At 41.4% G+C, this 23,862-nt stretch overlaps 1 protein-coding gene across 2 annotated transcripts in view; it reads left to right on the top strand.

Moving 5' to 3' along the window:
* Nucleotides 1-2,853: 2,853 nt before the first annotated feature.
* The window catches only part of ASB1 (ankyrin repeat and SOCS box containing 1), a 39,563-nt gene continuing 18,554 nt past the window's right edge, over nucleotides 2,854-23,862 (top strand). Inside the window, exons 1-5 of one of the 2 annotated variants that reach the window (XM_061612858.1) lie at nucleotides 2,854-3,091; nucleotides 9,460-9,601; nucleotides 10,210-10,512; nucleotides 18,361-18,746; nucleotides 22,217-22,346. In XM_061612858.1, coding sequence (XP_061468842.1) covers nucleotides 2,956-3,091; nucleotides 9,460-9,601; nucleotides 10,210-10,512; nucleotides 18,361-18,746; nucleotides 22,217-22,346 — 1,097 coding nt within the window. In that variant the 5' untranslated portion in view covers nucleotides 2,854-2,955. The remainder of the gene's footprint in view (nucleotides 3,092-9,459; nucleotides 9,602-10,209; nucleotides 10,513-18,360; nucleotides 18,747-22,216; nucleotides 22,347-23,862) is intronic. The other variant, XM_061612859.1, reaches the window with a different exon arrangement.

Below are 23,862 nucleotides of genomic sequence, written 5' to 3'. Positions count from 1 at the left end.
CGTATTATTTATTAGATTTATTATTTATTAGACTTGTTACACAAAGCTGCTTACAACATATTTAAGATATTTTGCAAACGTAGCTTGAGGTCATGAGTCTCTGTATGTACACAGAGTTCCTGCTGAGGTAGAAAAGTAGAGCCAGAGCTCTCACTTTATTTATTTTGAAATTTAATTTATTTATTTTGCAGTGTTCAGTAATAAAAATACAATACAGTAAAAACAACATATCTTTTCAACAACAATATGACGGAGAGACAACAAAAATACAACATTATTAAGCAAAATAGAGACCAATTCAAAATGGTTGAGGGAAAAATGCTTTAATCTGGTATCGAAAAGACTGTAGTGTTGGTACCAGTTGAGCCTTCCTGGGGAGATCATTCTAGAGTCAGGGTACCACCATAGAAAATGCCCCCATCACCTCCAACACCTCCAATGAACAGAACGGAGAATGGAGCTCCTTCACATGTGAGGAAAGCTATATCAGGACAACTGACTGTACTTTTCCATGAAGGCTAAAAACCTTAAAAAAAAAAAAAAAGCTGAGATACTGAGAAATCAGAAATCTCTGCTAGATTGGGATCCAAAGTGCACCAAGTGGAAAGCCACGAAAAAACCCTCTTGAAAAAGTTATCCATTTAATGCTAAACTTCCCAGCTGTAGCATGTCTGCACTGCAGCTCACAGAGCAATCCAACTGAGAGGAGGCTAGCAGCAGTGGAGCTAGCAGAAGTGGAGATGGCGGAAGGGGCCGCCACATCCAACTGCCCTTCAGGGGCCGCTCTGAGAGGAGAACACTGGCTGCAGTGGCAGGGTGCGACAGAAATAAATGAAATGCATGTTTCCTTCCACCACCCCTTTTCCTGATGTATCAGCTGCCAGGACTGAGGGCCACACGACTAAACTGAACAAGTTCAGGATGTGGTGTAAGCCCTCCTCCCCTTAGTTCCGCCCTCAATATGCCCCCAGAATGCCCCTTTTTTGGGCCTTCTGCTGGCTCCACTTGCACCAGTCTGGGCTGAGCTGGCTGAGCCCCAGCTGTGCCTGGGTGTCAGCAGAGTTCTCTGGTGCTGCTGTGGCTGTACCCAGGTGTGTGTGTGTGTGTGTGTGGATTTCTGCCAGCAGAGCCCAGCAGCGCCCAGCAGAGACCCTTTTTCCTCCTCTGCAGCTATGCTGCATCCAGCAGCCCTGGCATATTTAGGAGGTGAATTGCAGCCTTACACTGGTTTAAAGTTTAACAATCCTATTTCCTCAGGAAACCTTGGGATCTAGGTTGGCAAAGAGTGCTACATGTTGCCAACAGGTGAGGGCACCCTCACCCAATTACAGTTCCCAGGATTCTTCGGGAGAAGCCATGATAGTCAAACTTATATAAACCTATTTATTTATTTAACTATCTATTTTTCCTCAGGGACTTTGTATAGCAGTGTCTATATCCTCAGCCCATGGCTGAACATGAAGAGAGCTGCATTTATCAAAGTGGTCTGCCATTTAAGGTCCCTTAGGGAGGTTTCTTAGGATGTGCCAAATTGTAATTGTGAGTAATGAGCTAAGTCCTACCCAGAGCAGACAAAACCAGAATAAAACTAGCTGCTCAAAGTGATAGTGAAATTTGACTCTCACTTGAGCTGTAGCAAATTCAGTTCACCAAATGCAAGCTTTAGCATAGTAGCTGCAAGTTAAAAATACCTTTTTGACAAACTTACAATTAAGACGGCAGTATTGGGTCCTGCTACTAGACAAGTCTGAGTGGAACTTTGGGGGATTTGAAGGGTTCCTGTTTCTGGAGAGCACACTGCAAAGGAAGGAAGTAATAACCCTTAATTTGAGCACCAAAATGAAAAACTGTAATTATGTCAGGTTCACCCTCTTCTTATGTAGACATGTAGGGACAAGGATCCAGTTCATCCAAGAAAGACAGCGAGTGAGATTTTCCTGTTCTCTCTCTACACCACTTCTTCTGCTTTACACTATATGTAACTGCTGGGTCATTTCCAGGGTATATGGTATGGTATTGGCAATGGCAAAGCCTTTTTTTTAAAGTCAAAAACCCCCACAAACCCAATGATGTAATATTCGGTTTTCTATAAAAAACAAAAAACATTGGTGTGTGTGGTAAAACTATCATAGAAGCTGTTCTCTATATTCATTATTCTAATATGGTTATATTTATATTTTATAATGTGAGATCTGCTAAACACACACACACACCCCTGGTATTCAAAAGGTATATTGCCTCTGTACATGGAGGTTCCATTTAGCTATCACAACTAATTATTTTCAATCAGCTTCTCTTCTCCATGAATTTGTCAAATCTCCTTTTCAGCCATTTAAAGCCAGTAGTCATTACCACATCTTGTATGAATTCCATACATTAATTATGGACTGTGTGGAAGAAATGTTTCTTTTATTAAATAAAATAATGTTGAACAAAATTTGTATGCCGCTTGATTGTAAAAAACCTCTAAGCAGTTTACAAAAAAAAAGTTTATATCTGAATTTACTGCCAATCAATTTCACTGGCTTTCTCATGTTCTGAGAGAGAAACAACCCTGCTTTCACTTTCTTCACACCATGTACAACTTGATTAAATGTCTGTCATGTCTTCTTTAGGCATCTTTTAAAAATAAAAGCATCAATTCCCAAAAGTTTTGGCACCGTTTCCTCATAAGGGAGGTGTTCCAACTCCTTGATCATTCTGAGCTTTCCTTCTGTGCTGTCAAAGGAAACCAAAGCCTTAAAAGGGAAAGGGAAAGACTTTTACAAACCACCTTAACTTGAAAGCAGGAAGCACTGGGGTAGTGTATTTCCACCAATCAGGTGAGAGAAAGGCTGGGAGAGTTTTGCAGCTCCACAGGCGAAGGAAGGGAAATGACATGTCAGCCTCAGATGCTGTTACTGTGTCAGGGTAGCTCTAGGCCCACGGGAATGCAAATGGGCTCCCCTTTGACAGATGGCTGATGCAAGCAACCCAGACAGTCAGGATGCAGGCACTGATGTTCCTGAGCATGAGGCCAGAGAAAGCCTGGCAGCTCAGACACCCGGCAACGGTCATGGTATTCGTCTCAGTGCCATGAGTGGAAATGCAGGTAATGTAAGGGACACCAGAAACCCTGAAACCATCCGGTTACAAGGAAGGGAATAAAGACCCTTAGAACATTCTCCCACCACCACCTGCTTCAAAGAAGTGACACCTTGTATTTCCATGTTGCTTTCTTGGCTCTTGGCTCTTGGCTCTTGGGTTTGGTTTGGTTTGGTTTGGTTTCAGTAATGATCTGACACTGAGAGTGGTGAAGTGATGAAAACGCAAAACATCTCTAGCTTTTCTCAGCAGCCAGCATGTGCCTGTCCTATGTTTTCAAATTGATCAGATGCTAATGATTGCTCAGGAATCTTTCCTGGAAGTGGTGCTTTGACTGAGATTGGATTTTCCAGATGAGCGTGCATGGCATTAAGCAGAACGCTCTTTGAAAACCTTGAACAAACTAAACAAAAGTGGGGTTTCTGATTATATTCACCAGGATCTTAAAGTGATTTTAAGGGTATTAAAGTCATTTGAGATGTACACATTGTACATATTACTAAAACTAGAACCCATTATTTCCGTACTGTTGTTCTACCCGTTTAAGGTTTATCTACAGTTCAGTCCTTCGAGAGTGATTGTTTACACATGATTTATAGTAGTCATTATGGACAATAACATTACTAATATAACGAATTAGCTATTATCTACATCATGGCTTACTATATTGGTTGGCATCTGATAAAAGTAAGTTGATCATATGCTAGGAGCCAATGCTGTTAAAAGGTGTGTGCTTTTAAAGTACTCATCATGTACTACTAGGCACTGTGGTCAGTTTTGTGGGCTGGGAGTCATGGGACCCAGAATGTATTCTTAGCTCAACTGCCAGATTAATCTGGGGAGAGTGTTGCTCTGTCCACTCTATTTGTTTCTGCAGAATAGGGATAATGATAGTTACCCACCTTGGCAAGTTGTTTGATTTTGTACAAACATGAGAGCTGAATACAGATAGTAGCAAAAGGGTCTACGGAAGCACACACTTGCCATTCCCTCATTGAACGAGAGCCAGTCCATTCATTCCTGTGTTAAAAGGCTGGTTTTACCCTCATTGCAACAGCATTCCTCGTGGTGGAAAGAAGAGATACAAATGATACAAATTAACTAAATAAATAAGTGCAGTTTTTTACTCTCGTATTCAAATGGTACATTTTGAGAAATATTAGGGTGAGGACCTGTTTCTGACCCTGGTGATTGCAGTGACTCCAACTCAGGACAATGACTGTTTCTTGAGGGTGTGTCTGTGGAAATGCTGGCAAGAGGCTTTGCTGTATATATCTGGCTTTGTCAGTGAGCAGATTTAAAGCACTTTAATATCCTGCACATCTACAGAAATTTTCCTTTGTTACAAATGTGTCAAATATTTCTCTACAATCTCAGCAATAACACACAGTTATGTGTCAACTTCTTCGTTATAAAGTACCTTTACATTATTTAAAAAGTAAATAACTCAGAATACTTACGTATTCTGCTATAGTATGATTTAACCTAATCAGATAATAGTGACTCACTTATGGTAGAAATGTAATTGATAATGGGTACCCAGGTTGCACCGTTGCTCTAAAGGTGCAATCCAACGTGTATTTATGCAGGCTTGAGGGGAATTGGATATGGTGGGCCCCTGGCTGAGCCGGCAGAGTCCTGGTTCCTCTGGGCTCCACCAACAGAAGCCCCTCCACCGTGGCAGAGCTGGGACACTACCAGCTCAGCCAGGGTTCTGCAGGGGAAGCCCAATCTGGCAGAAAGTGTGCTGGTGGGAGCTGACGTAAGGCCCGAAAAAGGGGTGTTTCAGGAGTGTGTCAGAGAAGCCAAAGGAGGGGACTTAAGCAACATCTAACTCCCGTTCGGAGCACTCCTGCAGGTCCCAATCCAGGCCAAAGTTACACTGAGAAAAAGGTCGGTCTAGAAAATCATTCTAATGGAAGTCAATGAGGAGTACTTACTCGCTGTTAGGGTATTCATGAGACCTGCCTTTTTCTTTTTTATTCATGTGCGCAGCTCCTGGCGGCTCTAGAATGGGAAATAGATGCTGGGGAGCTTCCCACTGGCCCCTCCTCTGCAGGCACCCTTTCTGCCAACTTTCCATAAATTGGATTGCTCTGTAAATTATTCTAGCAAATGAGTTTAGAGATTGTGGCTTTAAATGCAACTTTTTTTAAAAAAAAAGTATTTGTTGATTGATTTTGTCACTGGATTTTATGCAGTTATTAAACCAATTCTTCACTTTTAATTTGCAATTTTTTTTAAAAAAAACCCTACTGCTCTTGACCTTTGTTTTTGTCTTCTATTGTCTTTCAGTAATTAAACTTGCCTTTGGTATAACCTGGCCACTTACACATTGTTTCATCTGAAAGCCACAATAATGTCCTGTTAACTAAGGTTTGGTATAGGAATAAAATATAAGCAATATGATGGTTCTCCATATGAATAAGCATCGTTCTCATGTTGTTTTCTATATGATGTGAGGATAGATAGATCTTTGTATTTCTATCTATCCTCTGCATGAGTTTGTAGCCCCCACCTGAAGGGAAAAACTCCAAACACAGGTTTACAATGGCAGTGAAAACTAGGACTCAGTCTCTGGTGTCTAATTATGATTGTTCACCTATTTTCTCTGCGGTAAAGAGCAGTTACTAATATAAATCAATACATTTGTATTTCTCAGTTGAATACTGGATTTGTTGAACCTGTTTACTAGGATCATAAATACATTATTTCATTGATAATATCCCAGCTCATGCTTATATTGCAGTTAAAAATGGAAAATCATAATGCAACTTCCTAATTCTGGGTTTTTCTTCAAACCTTCCCTACTCGATTTAAAAAACAAACAAAAAACAAATAAGATATACTGTGGTATCTCTGCCATTCTGAAGGGATAATTTTGTTAATTTACTTTTGTGTAGAAGGCCCAAGATAGGTAACAGCTCTGAAAATTACAAACAAAGCTAAGTGTAAGGGTTGCCAGATGTCTGGTTTTCAGCCGGAGACTCTGGATTGTTTGCATCCTCTCTAGGTCTCCGGGTGAGTCAGCTTAATCTCCGGACTCTCAGCTTTCATTTAAAAATAAAATTAAGTTTCTAGGTGGTCTGGTGCATGAGATGTACACCAAAACGTCAGCCGCTGCCCCCACAACTTCAGTGAAATGATCTCTTAGCTGGCTGCTCTAACCCCACCCTTTCAGATTTGTAGCCAGTAAGTGAAGTCAGGGTTGTGATTGACAAGGGATTTCTGGGCCTCCAAGCAGTACCTAGACTACATTGCAAAGGTAGAAAACTTGTTTTTTCCCCATGTTTATCTGAAAATCTCGTAAAATGAGTAAGTATATACCTTTCAGCAGCACCAAAAGTATTTTTTTCTGTTGCATGTAGGAATCAAACAAGTTTAAATTTTCCTGGGCTGTTGAAGGTGGCACTGTTTTGAAAACCTTCCCAATATGAAGCTTTAATCCAATACTCGCTTTTCTGGGAGTAAAGCTGCAATGCTAATCCCAAATACCCAGAGTAAACCCCATTGAATTCAGTAGGAGTTACTTTTGAATAGACACGGTTAGGATTGTGCTGTAAATTAATGGGACTTTTGAGTGAACATGGCAAAGGATTGTGCTTGTGTTGTAAATCTTTCTCTCCCTCTCCAGTCCTATTTTTTAAAGCAATTAGGCAGGGCTTACATAGGTATCACTGCTTTTATCTTGTAGGAAACTAATACTGATTTTTTTTTAAAAAAAATGTTCTGCAATGACCAACTGGTTTTGACAATAAACTATTATATGGGGTCTATGTATTTTTATATCTCCAGTATATGTGTGTGTGTAGTCTTCCCAACAACCCTGTGAGGTAGGATTGCTGATTGGAAACCAAGGCACCTCACAACAAGAAATAAATTCCTTTAAAATCCAATAACCACAAAATGTATAAACAGTTGCAAAACAGCTTATTTTATTATTTATTTATTTTCATTTCTAGACCGCCCATAGCTAATAGCTCTCTGGGCGGTGTACAAAACGAGATTAAAATACAATATAGAATAAAATCAGTAACAAAGGAACACATTAAACTAAAAACATTAAACATAAAGCATTAAACATTAAAATGCCTGGGAGTTTAAAGTGGCATGATTCTGAATTTTGGGTTGGGTATCACTTGAGGCTGCAGTTCTGTGCACGCTTCCCTGTTTGGGTAAGCTTCTGAGTAAACAATCATAGGATTGCACTATAAATATCTTCACAGGTTGTGTAAATAATAAATGTCTTTGACAGTCATGCTTATATAAATATTTCTTCATACTATGTCCCAATAAGTATTTGATTTCACACTATGGTTGAAAATACTTCCTCTACATTTTAAGTGTGCCCTTCTTCCTTGGGGTGGTCATGGTTCCCCTCTATTGTTTCATCCTGAGGGGCAGATTAGGCTGAGAGATAGTGAGTAGCCCATGGTCACCCAGTAAACTTTATAGCTCATTTCCATTAAAAAAATTAATTAAAACGATTTACATGCAGGCAAAGTTTATTAAGTAGATCCACACAATACATTTAAAGCACATCCAACTTGCATTTAAAGTGCATGACTTCCCCTAAAGTATCTCGGAAAGTATAGTTTTCCTCTCCCAGTTATAGTTCCCACTACCCCTAACAAACTACAGTTTCCATGATTCTGTAGTGGGATTCACATGCTTCAAATATGTGTTTAATGTGCTTTAAATTAATGATGTGGAGCATCAAAATGCTGTTGTGCTCCTTTAGCATTCCTAGATCCTGTAAACCATGAGTGTGACCTACACCTTTTCTATACAGATTTTTATCTTGTGCTGTCAAGCTAGCTGGCTGAGATAACAAGCAATTTCATTGAATTAGAGAGGCCTGCATCACTAAAAATCGAAATGGACTGCCTTCAAGTCGATCCTGACTTATGGCTACCCTACGAATAGGGATTTCATGGTAAGTGGTATTCAGAGGGGGTTTACCATTGCTTCCTCTGAGGTTAGTCCTCCCCAGCTGGCTAGGGCCTGCTCAGCTTGCCACAGCTGCACAAGCCAGCCCCTTCCTTGTCCGCAACTGCCAGCTGGGGGCAGAGCTTGGAAAAGTTACTTTTTTGAACTACAACTCCCATCAGCCCAATCCAGTGGCCATGCTGGCTGGGGCTGATGGGAGTTGTAGTTCAAAAAAGTAACTTTTCCAAGCTCTGGCTGGGGGGCAACTGGGCTCCTTGGGACTATGCAGCTTGCCCATGGCTACACAGGTGGCAGGGCACATAACCCCTGAGCCACTCACTGTGGGGCTGATCTTTAGCTGGCTCTTTATACCGAGGAGACATGAGTGGGGATTTGAACTCACAGACTCTGGACTCCCAGCTAGGCTCTCCTCCCCACTGTGCTATACTATGGATCCTTAATATTTATTCTTCAGTCTCAATTGTCTGCTCAAGATACATATCTGTACAGAAAAGGTGTCGATAGCACTTATTGTTTACAGGATCTAGGAATGCCAAAGGAGCACAATAACATTCAGCTGATAAAAATTTACAGTTCCCGCTGAAGAAGACCTGTATAGGTTTAACACGTTTCAGATATATTCAGCACAATGACATTTTATTGTTATATATGGTTGTTTTATACATGGTTTTATGAATGCTAGCCATTTTATGTATATTAAATTTATATTTGTTAGAAATACCTAATACAAGGCATAGTATTGATACACATGGAAGTTTTTAATTACGTCTTTTGACTGATAGCCATTTCAAACAGAATAAATAGATCATCTAGCCCAATTGAATTCATCTAGGAACCAAATTATGCAACATTTTAGACAACTTTCCAAATCTATAGATACTTCCCTAAATAGACTTTAGGGTAAAGAAAGAGGTAACATTTTTAATGCAATGGAAGTGGCTTGAACACCTATTTGCTGCATTCCAAGGCATTCGTTTTCAGGGCAGATAATGGGATGGATTATTATAAACAATATTTTTCCCAGGTTTGGAGGCAGTATAATAGTGCTATGTCCCACTGTGGTCTCTTGTTATCAAATAGATTTTGCAGATTTTTAAAATATTATCTCCCAAACCTAAAAAACCACAACCCTGTTTGAACAGAGACCATATGTTAAAAAATGAGCATCTTGTACTGAAGGGCAACATAGTCCTATCTTATTGCCTTCACATCTCTGGAGAAAACCATACCCTCTCTATCTGAACGGACTCAGAGAGCTTGTAAACATCTTGGGCCCTGCCTGAGCCGCTCTGACTCTGGGTCTTCCTTGCTGTACTTCCTTTTTTTCTTCTCCAGTGACAACAAGAGACTCCCATGGACAGGGCAGGGGGCTGAGCTCATGCTGAGTTTTATGATCTAACAGCAGCAACAATCTCTCCAGCACAGGTCGCAATCTGAAGGAGTGGTTGAAGGAGCAGTTCTGTGACCATCCCATCGAGCACTGTGCGGACACCAGACTGCATGATGCTGCTTATGTGGGTGATTTGCAGACCATTAGAAACTTGTTGGAGGAAGAAAGCTTCCAAAGGTAAATCTTCATGTGTGGAGAAAAGGATCTCCCGCTGATCATCCCTCCTGGCCTCTGTGCATTCAAGGTCCCATTTGCATGCTCATGCCATCTGTGTGATCTGTACTGGCCATTTTTGCACAGTTCAAATTATGAATAGGCTTCCTGTGCAAATTATTCAGATGTACACAGGTTCAGATGTACAGTGTATGTGTAAGCTGGGATTGCATGTAGGTTCACGTGTACAGTCAGTGATGGACTCTTTACAGGTTTTTCTTTTCCTTAAATGAGAAGGATCAAATGGATGCCGGCTGAGAGCTATGGGAGTTGTAGTCCAAAACACCTGGAAGGTACCAGGTTGGCAAAGGCTGGAGTATAGCACGTGGCTGTGTCCTATATAGTTAGTTTGTCAAGGTTTTCTTCCCATGCTTCCAATAAAATGCCTTATACATAACACAGAAAGCATGCATGCAGACATCCAGGGACAGAATCCAGGGACAGAAAAGTTGGAGCTTATCTTTAATTTTTGCCCTACACTTGTTTAGAATAGTGCATGTTCACAGGAGAAACAAGGCAGGATCCATGCACATTCATAGATAACTTAGTTGTGCTGCTTTTGATTTCTTCAGCCGCATCAATGAGAAATCAGTGTGGTGTTGTGGCTGGCTGCCTTGCACGCCACTGCGGATTGCTGCCACAGCAGGACATGGAAACTGCGTGGACTTCCTGATTCAGAAAGGGGCAGAGATCGACCTTGTGGACGTGAAAGGGCAAACTGCCCTGTATGTAGCTGTCATGAATGGGCACCGGGAATGTGCACAGATTCTTCTGCAAGCGGGTGCTGACCCCAATGGGAGCCGTCACCATCGCAGCACTCCAGTGTATCATGCTGCCCGGGTGGGCAGGGCTGACATCCTGAAACAGTTGATCCGGTAAATACAGATTAATTTCACTTCATCTTTGCTTAGGAGCCCATTATCAAATGAACATTACATATTTGCCACAGGAAGTGCCAATTACAACAGGCAACAATTGTAAGTGGTGAGAAGATAGCAGGGGAGGATCCTGAGAAAATGGAGAGCACCAGATGGAAAGACTTGAGAATTACTTTTTCAGGGTAGCAGAAATTCAAATTCCTTTTGAATATCTGCACTTTGGTTGTGTGTTTTTTACAAAATTTCTCACTTAAAAGTGCTCAAGATGACACTGTTTTATTCTCCTCTCTCTGACCATTCTGAGAATAAGTTAACATAATTACTCTGCAACTGCAACATCAGGTGACAACGGCTGATGTGTGAATCAGCTATTGCTCATCAAACAACACAAACCAAACTTCCATGTTCCCTCAAACACAATAGGTGCAATCCTACCAAACTTAAACATTTAAAGACCCATTTTATTTATTTGCTTCCATTTATTAAATATTTTTATTCTGCCTATCCACCAAGGCAGCTAGCAATGAATGAATCATAAAAACTTAAAAAAGGTTAAAGCATGCATTACTGCTACACATGGAGGGCTCATCCAGACGACTGCAAAATGTGATACACGATCTCTTTGTGTTTTCATTATTTTTGTCATCCATATGATGTTGCGCAGTGTTGCGCTTTTTCTCGGGTTAAATCCGCTCCTGACAATACAGCAAAATATGCGATTTGCCTTTTAAAATCGGGAATCATCCGCTGTGCCTTCAGGAGCTAGGACACAATACGGCGGACTTTACAGCTGATGGGCGGTTCTTGGGCGTTTCCCCGTGCCCCTTCTCCTCATTCCAGCCAATCATGTATCTGCACTTTTGCGCATGTGTGCAAATATCGGGGGGGGGAAGCCTGGGAAAATTGAACCAATCATCACAATGGTGGGGTGTTGAGGGGGGGCTCTGCAACTACTGCACAGATGCAAAATTCCAAGTTTATTTTTAGCCAGGCTGCGAACTGGGCGGCCGCTCTGGGTGAGATCTGCAATTGTGGTTGTGTGTAAAGCCCCCCTTTTCCTGGCTGGTCTCACTGAAGTGTGGCTGGTTGGTGCAGGGAGCTGCTCTTGGATTGGGCAGGGAATGCGGGCAAACAGCCCCGCTGCGCTGAAGCCCACCCTGGAGATGCCGTAGACTGAATTTGGGACCATTTGCATGCGCAGCAGATGCTCTTAATATGTATAAAGGTAGAAAAGCAGGGAGCAGGAACCCCCCTCTGGGGGCCCCTCCTCGAGGAGCTGCTTTTGGAAGGCAGCCAAAAGAAGGGAGCTAGCAGTTTTGTCCCTTCACATCCCCTCTCCTGGTTCTAACCCAAATAAAATGAGTTATAACTGTGGTGGGTAATAACAGAAGAAAACATGAATTGTCCTTGTGTGGGCTTGAACCACCAACCTTTTGGTTAACAGCCAAAGGCGCTAAGTGATTGTGCCACAGAGAAACCTGTAAGTAGCAAGCAGCAAGGAACTCCTTTACAGCCACAGGGAAATTCAAACTTTTGCGCTCTAACGTTCAAGCACATGCGCAATATTGTGCGTTGCAAAGGGGGGGAGCACGCGTCATTTTTTTGTGAACCAATTGGCTGATGGGGTGGTTTTACAGGCGGGGCTTGGATAAAGCGAAAAGGATGTACGGGTCTTCCCGCTGCGTCTGCGGGTGCAAAAACCACGTATTTTTTAAATCGGAAAAAAGCAGGGGGGTGAAGACAGTGAGGACTGTCAGATGGCAAACCAGATATGAAAAACATGAATTATCCCGCTCCGTTTGGATGAGCCCGGAATCTTATTTAGAAAAAAAATTCAAAAAGCAAAGCAGCAAAACCAGGAACAAACCCTGATAAGAGAACCAAACAGATAATCAGTTATCGCCCAGGCCAAAATCACACTGTTTTGATCTGGGGTCTGAAGGGAGGCAAGGAGTGGATATTCTAGGGAAAAGCAAATAAGCAAACAATCTCCCCCCTCCCTCGAGTTTGCCCTCTGGTATATACTTGACAGACATGCACACAGTTAATCCCAGCTCTCTGACAGGTTTACCTACCCATGTAGAAAGGTGGGGAACAAATCCCTATAACTGATACCTAGATCTGTATACAGATCTAAAAAGCATAATATGTGTCACAGTGGAGGCAGCTGATACACTCAATTCTAAGAGCCAGACAACATGGGATGGTGGCAGGCCATGCCAGACCCCAACTGTTGCCGAGTCTCAATTTAGTGGGGTGATTTAAAATGCATTACAGCAGCCAGTAAGGGGTGCTGAACCCTATGTCACATCTATGCTGTCACCTGAAAGCTGAAACTGCATTTCTCCAGACATTTTTCTTCTGAGAGGAGTTATACCTGGCCCCAGCATCCTACCAGGAGAGAAACAGCTGGGGAAGGCAGTTTCAGGTCAGGAGCATGGGCAGTGGATGGGTTTGGCACTGCCTTCAACCTGCCTCTAAAGGTAAAGGTAAAGGTGTCACTGCACTTGTAGTGCGAGTCGTTTCCGATTCTTAGGGTGACATCTTGCGACGTTTACTAGGCAGACTGTATACATGGGATGGGATTGCCAGTTCCTTCCCTGGCCTTTCTTTACTCCCCAGCGTATGCCGGGTACTCATTTTACTGACCACGGATGGATGGAAGACTGAGTGGACCTCGACTCCTTTTACCGGAGATTTGACTTCTTCCTTCCGTTGGAATCGAACTCTGGCTGTGAGCAGAGCTTTGGCTGTGTTACCGCCGCTTACCACTCTGCGCTTTAAACACTCTGTGCTTTAAACACTTTCCCTCCTGTGTCACTTTGTCAGATTGCCCCACACAGTCACATGTAGTTTGCCCCTCCCCCCGAGTCGTCAAGAGGCAGCCTACCTGAAGCGTAGGAAGAGGGGCAAAATGTTCAAATGAATCAGTGTGACACAACTGTATTTGGCATTCCAAACCTGGGAGGAAACCAGGATCACCCTAACTGGGGAATATGCATTGCAGCACCTGTTTTTTGGCAAGTTTGTATACATCCAGCATTTCTTGCATGAAACATCCATGACCCATGTGAATTTATGAAGAAATAGGCATTTTGGAGTAACATGATGATGTGCAGATTTATACTTCTGCTGGCAAGGATCTTTGGCCAACAATATTAAAATGTAAACTTTGGAAAACTTTCACGTTTAAAATTAACTGAATCTAGCCAATATCATCTTCTTATAGAATGTCTCTTTCAAGATGACTATGGTAATACCAGATTGTCAGGTTGAAAGGCAGCTATTAATCAGTTTAAATTGCTTTGTAGAAAGCTTAAAAGGATCAGTTATGCCATTCTTTGACATATTGCAGAAAATGCACTGCACCAATCAAATACAAACATGCATACGCACATTACCGCTGCTAAAACAAGCCAGCAAACAAAATCCCACATCATGTCTAACTTGACCTAAACAAAAATAATTTTGTTTTGGTCTGTCCTGTGTTGGAGCATCTCTAAACATTTTTTGTCCTAGGTACGTCATGCATCAGGAAGCTGACACATGTGTTGGTTTCCCAGTACATACATTTAGACTGAAAACACACCTGTGCCAATACCAACATTTCCAATGTTCAAAATACATATTTTTTCTGAAGCGGCTGTTTTTGTGTCTGTCGGGAAGGGAAAATATGAGAAGCAGATCTGAGAAGTGAATAGCGGAACTGCTGTGTTCCATCCCTCACCCAGGCTGCCAGAGAACATTTCGGAAGCATATTTGGCTTGTCCCTTTTCAACCTTTCAGAAGCAAGGAGACCCTCTTGGATTTTGGGTGGCAGGGAACAAGGTTCAAGTGCAAGACTCAAAGGCCCATTCTTGAATATTTTCAAATTTAAATTGCAAAAGAGCAGTCAGCTGGAGCCAAAGAACCATGATGAGCAGAAAGGAAATAGCTACTGGTGCTGTTCTGCCAATACTTGTACAAGTGCTGCTATAACCGATACATTCTGAAGCAGGACACATCTTTCACTTTTCTTGTGCAACTCTCTAGTATGAGATATAAAACAGCCTTTTCATGCGTATATCATTCCAATCTAGCATATGTTCAGAGCATTTTTGCGGTTACTTTTAAAATATTAAATAATAAAAACATGAAGGTTATCTTCAGGATAGTCGCTCTTTTTTGTTAAGCATGGGGATTTGTGCCATTGGCATGCATTCCTAGTGCAAAGGCAAATACTATCTGTTCTAACAATAGCCACTCATGTAGAAGCCACTGGTGCTCCTCAGAGGCATTATTAGGGGAGCCCTGGATTTTTTGTGCCAGTTCCAGATCTGCTGCCCCGCCCCCTTGCTTTAAACAAAACTTAATTATGGTTTTTTTTTACTTTGCTTACAGCCTGGCTGGTTACACTGTGACGTGAATTGCCATGAAACACCAGCCACCGGCCCTCTTAATTCGCTTTTCAGTTGTGGCATAGATTGTTTTGCCGTCGTTGCTGCATATTGTGTATGAATGGTGTTGACAGACAGATATTAAGAAAGTAGTGAGCTGGTTGAAGGGAAAGCATCCTTGGAGTACAGTAGCTCACTTTGGAGACCTGATGCAGAATTGGTGGTTGTGCTGTCTGCTGCAAGAGTCTCTTTATTTCCACTCTGCGCTACTTGTATATTTGCAAAGAACTATCACACGGAGAAGTAATATGATTCTTAAGCTCCTGCATCCAAAGGAAACTAAAATTTGTAGTGCAGGCCCTGGAACTTCTCACAATTTGGAGAAGTGCATGTTCTCATAATTTGGAGTCAGTGGGTAAAGTATTTGTCATTTAAACAGCTATGTGTCTAATATTCAAAGTGCTTTTTGAATGTGAGAGAGCTGTTTGAAGGGCCTGGAGCACTCCCTTCCCTGAAAGGCTAAATCAGGAAGCAAAAACTGTGTGCGCTGCAGAGGCAGAAGACTATATGTACCCCTATTGGATTGGAGCTATGCCATGATTTTATGTAGTCAGAGTAGTCGCTGAAGGTGGAAATTCATAGGTAGGACTGAATGACTTGGCAAGGCAATATTTGTGTTCTTCAAAATGGTATTTTCCAACTCTGTAATGACTAGTAAGGCCTACCTACAGACATAGCCAGGACATCCCAAGAAACTCTGGCACAGAATATCCTCATTAACTTGGGAGGGAATGGAAAGGTATAATTAGGAAAGCAGAAAACCCTCATTAGACTGTTTGGATGGGAAGCTTCAGTCATTCCTGATTCATTTCATTTCTCCTTAGGGACATTTGGAGACTTCTCCTTAGGAGTCCAGGTTACAGCAAAGCCAAACACAAATGCTGTGCTTTTTAAGCTTCAGCTTCCTGACTGCTGAGTTTTGTTTTTTAAACCTTTTCTATACGCGCAATAGCAACTACTCTGCGGAATGTCTGTTTCAAACAAATACATTGTTTAGGTTCTCAACGATACTTGCTACTGGAATAGTACCTTTGCACTCCTGCTCTGTTCTTTGAGATCTGCCCAGCAGTAAACAGAAAATGATGCTTGGCAATTTATTTGGCAAGCTGCCACTTTTTGTTTTGTTCTTTGCTGCTGCTATCCATGTTTTCTACTCTGCCAACTTCTATTTCTACAAAAAGGTTCAGTTTCTGAAGGTGCGTACATCCCTGTTTGTTGATACTTACCGAAATTGTGAGATCTCTGGAAGGCAACAAGTTAAGCAATGCTGACGGTGTTTGTGTGCATATGCAGCACTGGGAAAGTCACATTTAATGGGTCAAGGAGGCAGAATAAATGGTAGGCAACTCGTAAAGGGGGTGGGGGGTGGAATCTTTCAGCTTTCCTCTGTGGTGCTCCTCATCTCTCTCCTCCCTCTCTCTTCCCATTCAGCTGACTCACAGGGACACCTGAACTGATATGGGATAGAGGAGGAAGATCAGCACAATACTACTACTACTTAGTGTGAATATAGTATTTTGAATGTCTAAAGTACTTGCATTATCTACAACAGCCCTGTAAGGTAGGCTAATATTATTCCGTTATGCAGGAGTGGGGGAACGGAAGCTGAGAGACAGTGGCTTGCTTAAAGCCATGTTATGAGTTCCTGGCTGTAGTGAGACCTGAACCAGCAGCCCCACGGCTCATTCTCTTAGCCAGCACCAATGATGACTTCTAATTAGGGAATAATGTGTAAGTCTAGCACACAGAATCTAGCCAGACACTATTCCAGATTCAGGGCTCTCTGTGCTGAAAACTGGGCTGCTCACTGCTTTGTTATTCTTATTGGCTGAGCAATGGGTGGCCTTTGCTTAACTCATTCACTTGTTTGGGCACTCTCCGTCTGCGGTCAATACTTCCCTTGATCTTAAGATAAAGTTAGTGTGCATATTGAGGACACCGATTCTGCATTTCAGGTTTGAGCATCAGCTCAACGCCTGCACTCATTTCCAACAGGGCCAGGAAAGGTATAAAGTACCCTTTTAATGCAAACTCTTTCTTAACAACTGAGACATCTGACTGTGTGAATACGGCTTAGCTCACCCCTGGTCCACACACCCATTTGGGGGAGTAGGGATGAAAGATGTGAAATACACTGTAGTGCAGGATTTTGTCAACTCTTAACCTAAATTCTTCCAAAATCTTTTCTAAGTTAGGGATATGGCATGCTGTGGCCTGAATTGTGCAGGGTGATCTATGCAGTGGCTGAATTGTTTTTATTTTAGACAAGAGATGATCTGGAATATCTTTGGTCACTTCTAACGCTGTGATTTTCCCGTTCAATATGACGATCTTGCCTGTTTAAGTAATCAATGCCCCCCTTTTATTTGGCCACATTTTAGACAACCCTCTCAATATTATGCTTCCCAAAACACTTAGGAGAGTATATGCAGCTTGTTTGTTTCAGTGGGGAGTGTTACATCCAAGCTTATTTTCCATTTTTCCCATAGAGGGCGGCATAATTCTTTCCCACTAGCTCATCTCTAGGGTCTTGGCATTTTTAGTTTATATTCTGATTGATGAGGACTCTCTGTTTCCATCTTTCCATGTAAAAGCTATCCGAGCAACTAGCAAGCTGACTTTTAGTAGCACTAGAGGGAACATATAAATGTGTGTGGTTTTATAGACATGGATACACACACACACAATGCTTTTTTGGTAAAACATTAGGAGCCTCATATATCGATAAAAGTGCTGTGGGTGGCAGCACAATGGCTGACATGGACAGTAAAAAAGAGGTGCTGGTTCTCCGTACAGGTGAATGCTGTCACACACACACAAAAGCCATGTTCTTATCTATACCTGCACACAGTGAAAAACACATTTAATCGGTGCAACCCGTAGAGAGGGACTCACCAAAGCCTCTGTGCCCCATCGTGAGGCTCGTACCAATTTGTACCTTCCAAAACTGAAGGGAGAGATACAGGAGCCTAAAGTGCAGCAAGAAACAGACAGGGTAAGGTGCTTGGACTGCTGAAGAGAAGTCCAGCCCTTATCTATTGTCTGACAATTGCACCTAATCCAAGGGATGCACAATCTGATGGCGGATGGGAAATGTCTGCTAGGCTTCATATGCTTTATTCCTGTCCCTCTTGGTCCAAGAGGCATGAAATACAACCAGGACAGATGACGGTGCTGCTAGGGTCCTCCTGTCTTTCCTGTAGCACTTCTAAGGCACACAGCCACACAGAGCTTCAACCTAGCCTTTATACAAGGCAAGATTTAAACACATGTGAGGGTTGTTAGAACTTGAAAGTGGTTGAAGTTGGATTTTTTTTCAGTTGCCTAGCAACCCTCCCTTCCACAAAAGGACAAAACTAAAGCAGGGCTACAACAGTCTTTCCAAATGAATTTTGTTTTCTGTCCTCAGGTATGGTGCTGACGTGGATGTTAATCACCACTGGACATCAGGAATCCCTAGCCCATCTTCCCGGCCACTCACATCACTGGTGGTCTGCCCTTTGTACATTAGTGCAGCCTATCACAACCTGCCGTGCTTCAGGCTGCTTCTGCAAGCAGGAGCCAACCCAGATTTTAACTCCTGTGGGCCTGTAAACATACAAGGCTTCTCCAGGGGCTCTGCTGTGTGTGTCATGGATGCAGTCTTGAGACATGGTTGCGATGTGGCCTTTGTCAACCTCTTGATTGACTTTGGTGCTAACCTGAACCTGGTGAAATGGGAGACTCTGGGAGAAGAAGCTACAGGGAGGATCAAAGTGAACCCAGAAGCCATGCAGGTGTTCAAAGAAGCCAGGAGTGAGTGAAAGAGTTGTTTTGGTGTTCATTTTTAGTCCTGGAGGAGTGTGTAGCAAATTGAATGTACATGTATTAGGGTTGTCAGTTGATTTAAGTTTTCTTAGTTTAATTTTCTTGGATTTTTAACAGATGAAAATTAGAAAATGTTTTCTAATATATAATTTGAAAATTAAATGGAATCTCAGTGTGAGAGTTTAAGGAAGGTATTTTTCATTTTAAAAAAATCATTTACATACTATATTTATATACAGTTTTTCATGTTAATTTTAAAAGCAGTTCACAAACTAAAAACCAAGAAAATATCCATAAAATAATTTAAATAAAACAGTAAAAACAAAAAAAAACAGCACCACAACAAAACTCAGTAAGTAATTATACTAAGTAAGCAATCACCTTTCAAAGGTCATCCAAAACAAAAACATTTTTGCCCATTTTCAGAAAGTTAGCAGAGAGGAAATCAAAGGGATCATGTTGTGCTCCTACAGCTAAGGCCCTGCTCCTAGTGGAAGCTAATCTAGGCTCCTCATTAGATGGAATTCAGAGCAGGACCTCATCAGTGCTGCAAAATATACAGAAGATGTTCCCTGAGAATCAGAGCTTGGAAAAGTTACTTTTTTGAACAACAACTCCCATCAGCCCAATCCAGTGGCCAGGCTGGCTGGGGGTGATGGGAGTTGTAGTTCAAAAAAGTAACTTTTCCAAGCTCTGCCTGAGATAATCAGGATTCAATACCAATACGCTTATTTATAACCTGCTCTTCTAGTAAAATACCCAGAGCAAAACGCTACATAATAACAAAGCCATATAATGTTATAAGCAATAGGGAGTATAAATGCAACAAATAATTTCTAAAAAACCCTAAAACCTGTCTTAGTCTTTACAAACTAACAACTAGCACTTTAAGTTGAGCCTGGAAGCCATTTGGCACCTTGCTGCAGACACTTCAAAACAGGATATATGTGAATATTCTTTCACACCTGTACCACCACATTGTATACAAGCTGAAGTTGCCAAATGGTCTTCAACAGCCACATTACAGTAGTCTCTATCATCCTGTTGCAGCATAAGTGAAGTATCAGCTAAAGCTGATAAAAGGCACTCTGGGCCACAAGCCCAACATCAGCAACCTGCTGTTTATAGGGGAACACAATCCTGTCCAGAAAAGGCAAATCCCCACCAGCCAACCAATTCACTGAATTCCCCACTATCATTCATTCTGTCTTATCTGGATTGAATTTACTTTATCACATCTACTTTATCACCAATTCAGGAAGCAACACAGGCAATCCAGTCTGTTAGTTTGAAAACAAATTTAACCATTTTTAGTGAACATATACACTACATGCACTTAATTCTGCTTCTCATCAGACCGCTCCAATTAAAAACAGATTAGGAGACCACATGATTAATTATATCAATTAATTGCTAAAGGCTTAAAGCTGTTAAGTATTTAAGACCTTTCACATCTTGATGTTAGCTAGCAACAGAGGAACTGCAACTCAAAGAGTTACACATACTTTCCCCCCTTTTGTTGGCATAAATGCATGCACTGTTGGCATGTGTGCGTTGTTGTGTGAAACAGCATACATTACGTTGGAGTTAAGTTGAGCAAGAAACTTCTTCAGAGCATGTTAAGAGTCTTTATTGAAAGACATTAAGGCCAGAGGCTTAAGAGTAAATACATGTAGAGATTCTTCAGTCACCCCCCTTCTGGTACATCTCTCTCCATAGATAAACACAAAAGACAGCCTCTCAGCTCAGAGGCATAATTCAGAAGAGAAAGCAACACACAGACTCTGTTAGAACTTTCCCAGTCGCTATCAGATGGCTACCATAGCAACGGCCCTGGCAGTCTGTTCCCAGACAGGGCATAGACATAACTCTCCCTTAACCACAGTTACGTCTTCACACTTGCAGGCTTCATGGAAAACTACTAGAGACAGTAATGCCTACTGGTCACCAGCCCAACATGCACTTCTCCCCACTCCGCATCCCCACTCCCACCTCTTGGGTTGGCCATTTCTACCAGGATGTGTGATTGTTCCTAATTAAAATTAACATGAGTAGACATAGTAAGACAGTACAGATGAAGCAGAGGGAAAGTAGATTATGTAGGTAGAATCAGATCTAATTACTCAGTGGCAGGGGAAAAGTAGGTACAGGCTGCAATGCTGTGCACCCTTTACTTGGAGGTAGGGATGGGGAGGAAATTCAATTCAGTTTGCATTTAAAGGCAAATCTACCAAATCTGCACATTCTGAAACGATATGAGAACCAAAACACACCTCAAAGTTAACACCTCTCTGAATTTGGCAATGCAGTTCCCCAGGTTTTTTCAAAATGCACACATTAGAAAATGCATATATTAACAAAAAGTATGCATAACAATGAATGTGAAAATAACATATAAAATGCATTATGTTACAATAAATTGCTTGCAAAAATGTATACATCAGTCGAAACTGCATCCAAGATGTGTTTATTGAGAGAAAATTGCATTAAAATACTGAAGAATTTTCATGAGGATTTTTTTTCAAAAAGTCACAAATTGCTGCAGAAATGTGGAGAACTGAATTAAGCATGGGAAAATGAGAAACGGAGAGAACAGAAATGGACAGATTCTTCCATTGCTACTTGGAGGTCGTCTTTATTGTACTCATTGGGTTTTATGCCTGAGTAAACATGCAGGGGATCAGACTGTGCATGTCTACTCAGAAATAAATCTATTGAGAAGTGCTATATTTCTATTTATTTATTTGACAAAATAATATACCTCTTACTTGACAGAAAACCCCTAAGTGGTTTACAAATAAAAATCTAAAATATTCATTAAAAATACTGACAAAAGTAGAAAGGTAAAAACAAGTTAACATAAACAATTATATACAAGTAAAATTAATCATTTTAAAACAATTGTATATAATAAAATTACATATCAAAACTGCAAGTAAAAATTATATGCCTGGTAAAGCTTGTTGAAACAGAAAAGTTTTTTAGCAGGTATCTTAAATAATATAGTGAAGGTACATGCCTAATATCAATGGGCATGGAGTTCCAAAGAGTAGGTGCTGCCACAATGAAAAATTGATTTCTTGCAAGTGCAGGATTAACATTATGTGGCACTTGTAAAAGTGCCAGTTCTGTGGATTGAAGCGGTTGAGTGGGCCCATATGGTGTGAGGCAATCTTTCAAGTAAACTGGTCCCAAGTTGTTGAGGGCTTTATATACTAATAGAAAATTGGTAGCTAGAGCAGATCTCTGAGCAGAGGTGCAATATGCTGACAGGGTCTCATTCCATCCAGTCCCTTCCTGCTTAGTTCTGAAATTCCCTGCTTAGTTCTGCTTAGAACTGAGTGCAATCCTATAGGCAGCCTAGAGGTCTTAACTGGACATGGGTATTTGTTGGACCAGCAGATGTGATAGTTAGTTTATTTTCTCTTGTTACCTGTTTCTTCTGTGTTTCATTACAGGCTGCCCTAGAAGTTTGATGTCTTTGTGCCGCGTGGCAGTACTGAGGGCGCTTGGTAAATGCCGCCTGCAGCTGATACACACTCTTCCAGTCCCAGACCCTATCATGAAATTTTTACTTTATGAACAACAGTAAGATCTACTTGGATGTTATGGAGGACAATTTCCATTTCTTGTTTTTTTTTCTGTTCTTTTGTTTTGTTTGTTTTTCAGAGTGATCTATCTAATACATGAAGTAATACTTTCTAACGCTATTGAATAATCTATTTTTTGGTTAATACTATAGTTATTTTCATGATACTACCTCTGTTAATTATTCTTCGTAATTTGGATTTTGGCAATTTGATCTGATGTGATACAATGTGTCATGTATCATGAAGAAGATAGGACATGGCCTTAGTAAACACAGAGCATTTTATTTTTAGTGTTGTAGTTATGTATATTTATTTATTTAAAAAATATGCTGCTCGTAGGCAGTTAATATCTACCAGTAGTGGATGCTGTGGTGGGCCTGTGCCACCTCGCCCCTCCCTCTCTCCATCCTGTATGGGGGTCCTCCAACCCCTTGGAGAAGATTTTAAGAGTGCACAGTGGAGAGAGGGAAAGTAATGTTGTACAAGCAGAAGGCTGTTTTGCTGCTGCCCCAGTAGTGTTGGATACAACCCACAGGATTACAATCTAACTACCAGACTTTCTAATAGTATGCTTGAGTCTGATCAATTACAGTGATCACTGCCATGGCACAAAGAGAAAACTGAAGGATCAGAGAGAGCACAGAAATCTTCCCCGCCCCCCTTTATATAATCAGAGATATCTAAAACCCTATGGAGGCAATCTTTGCAGGTAGAAATGAACACAGGGGGGGATCATGCTTGCACAGCCTACATCAGTAGGTTTCTCTTTCGTGTGATCTGTCCCCTCCATTTCTGCAGAGTATAGGCTATGTGTAAGAATCCTCCATGTGTTATGTATTAGGTGTAGGATCCTGTGCAAATGGAATCTTAAATGTGTGAAACACAGAAGTGGGGCCAGACAGTGCATGCAGTCCTGGATCTCTTTCCATTATACACTCAAGGACGCACATTGCATGGGGCTTCAGAATTTGTTGGTTTAGGGTTACTATTCTGAATCAATACTTTTTTTTACCACTACAAAGGAATCCTAGGTTATTTTATCCACACAACCTTCTTCATAATCTATGGCTGTTTTCAGGCTGCTGTGTGCTTTCTGTAGCTAGCTCCTCTGGGATTTTGAAGGTATTTATCTCCACTGTCTGTACCTCATCACAGCTAATATTCAGAAACATTCTTGACAATACTAAACCTGGTATAATTAAAGCTGTAAGCACCAGTGGTCGAAGTTTTTCTTCCCTTTCACTCCCATTCAGCATAATTTTAAATGTAAGCTCAAACCGAAGTATTTTAGATGCTTCCCTGGCTGTGGACGAAGTCTGTCATTTCACACCTTGTATTCCTCCATTAATAGATTGGATGAGTCATTAGTTCTGAGTATTTGCCCAAAACCTGCACCACATTCCCCATTACTCATTTCCCCTCCACATATTCAGGTCTTGAACATCAAATGGTGTAAATTATAAAAGCAACAAGGTCTTTACCAACCAGCTGGCCAGCGGTAAAAGTTGCCTCAG

Source organism: Rhineura floridana, chromosome 2 (assembly GCF_030035675.1).
Source record: "Rhineura floridana isolate rRhiFlo1 chromosome 2, rRhiFlo1.hap2, whole genome shotgun sequence".
In the NCBI taxonomy this organism is placed as follows: Eukaryota; Metazoa; Chordata; class Lepidosauria; order Squamata; family Rhineuridae; genus Rhineura; species Rhineura floridana.
Note: the sequence above shows the minus strand (reverse complement) of the source record. Positions and strands in the feature narration are given on the sequence as shown.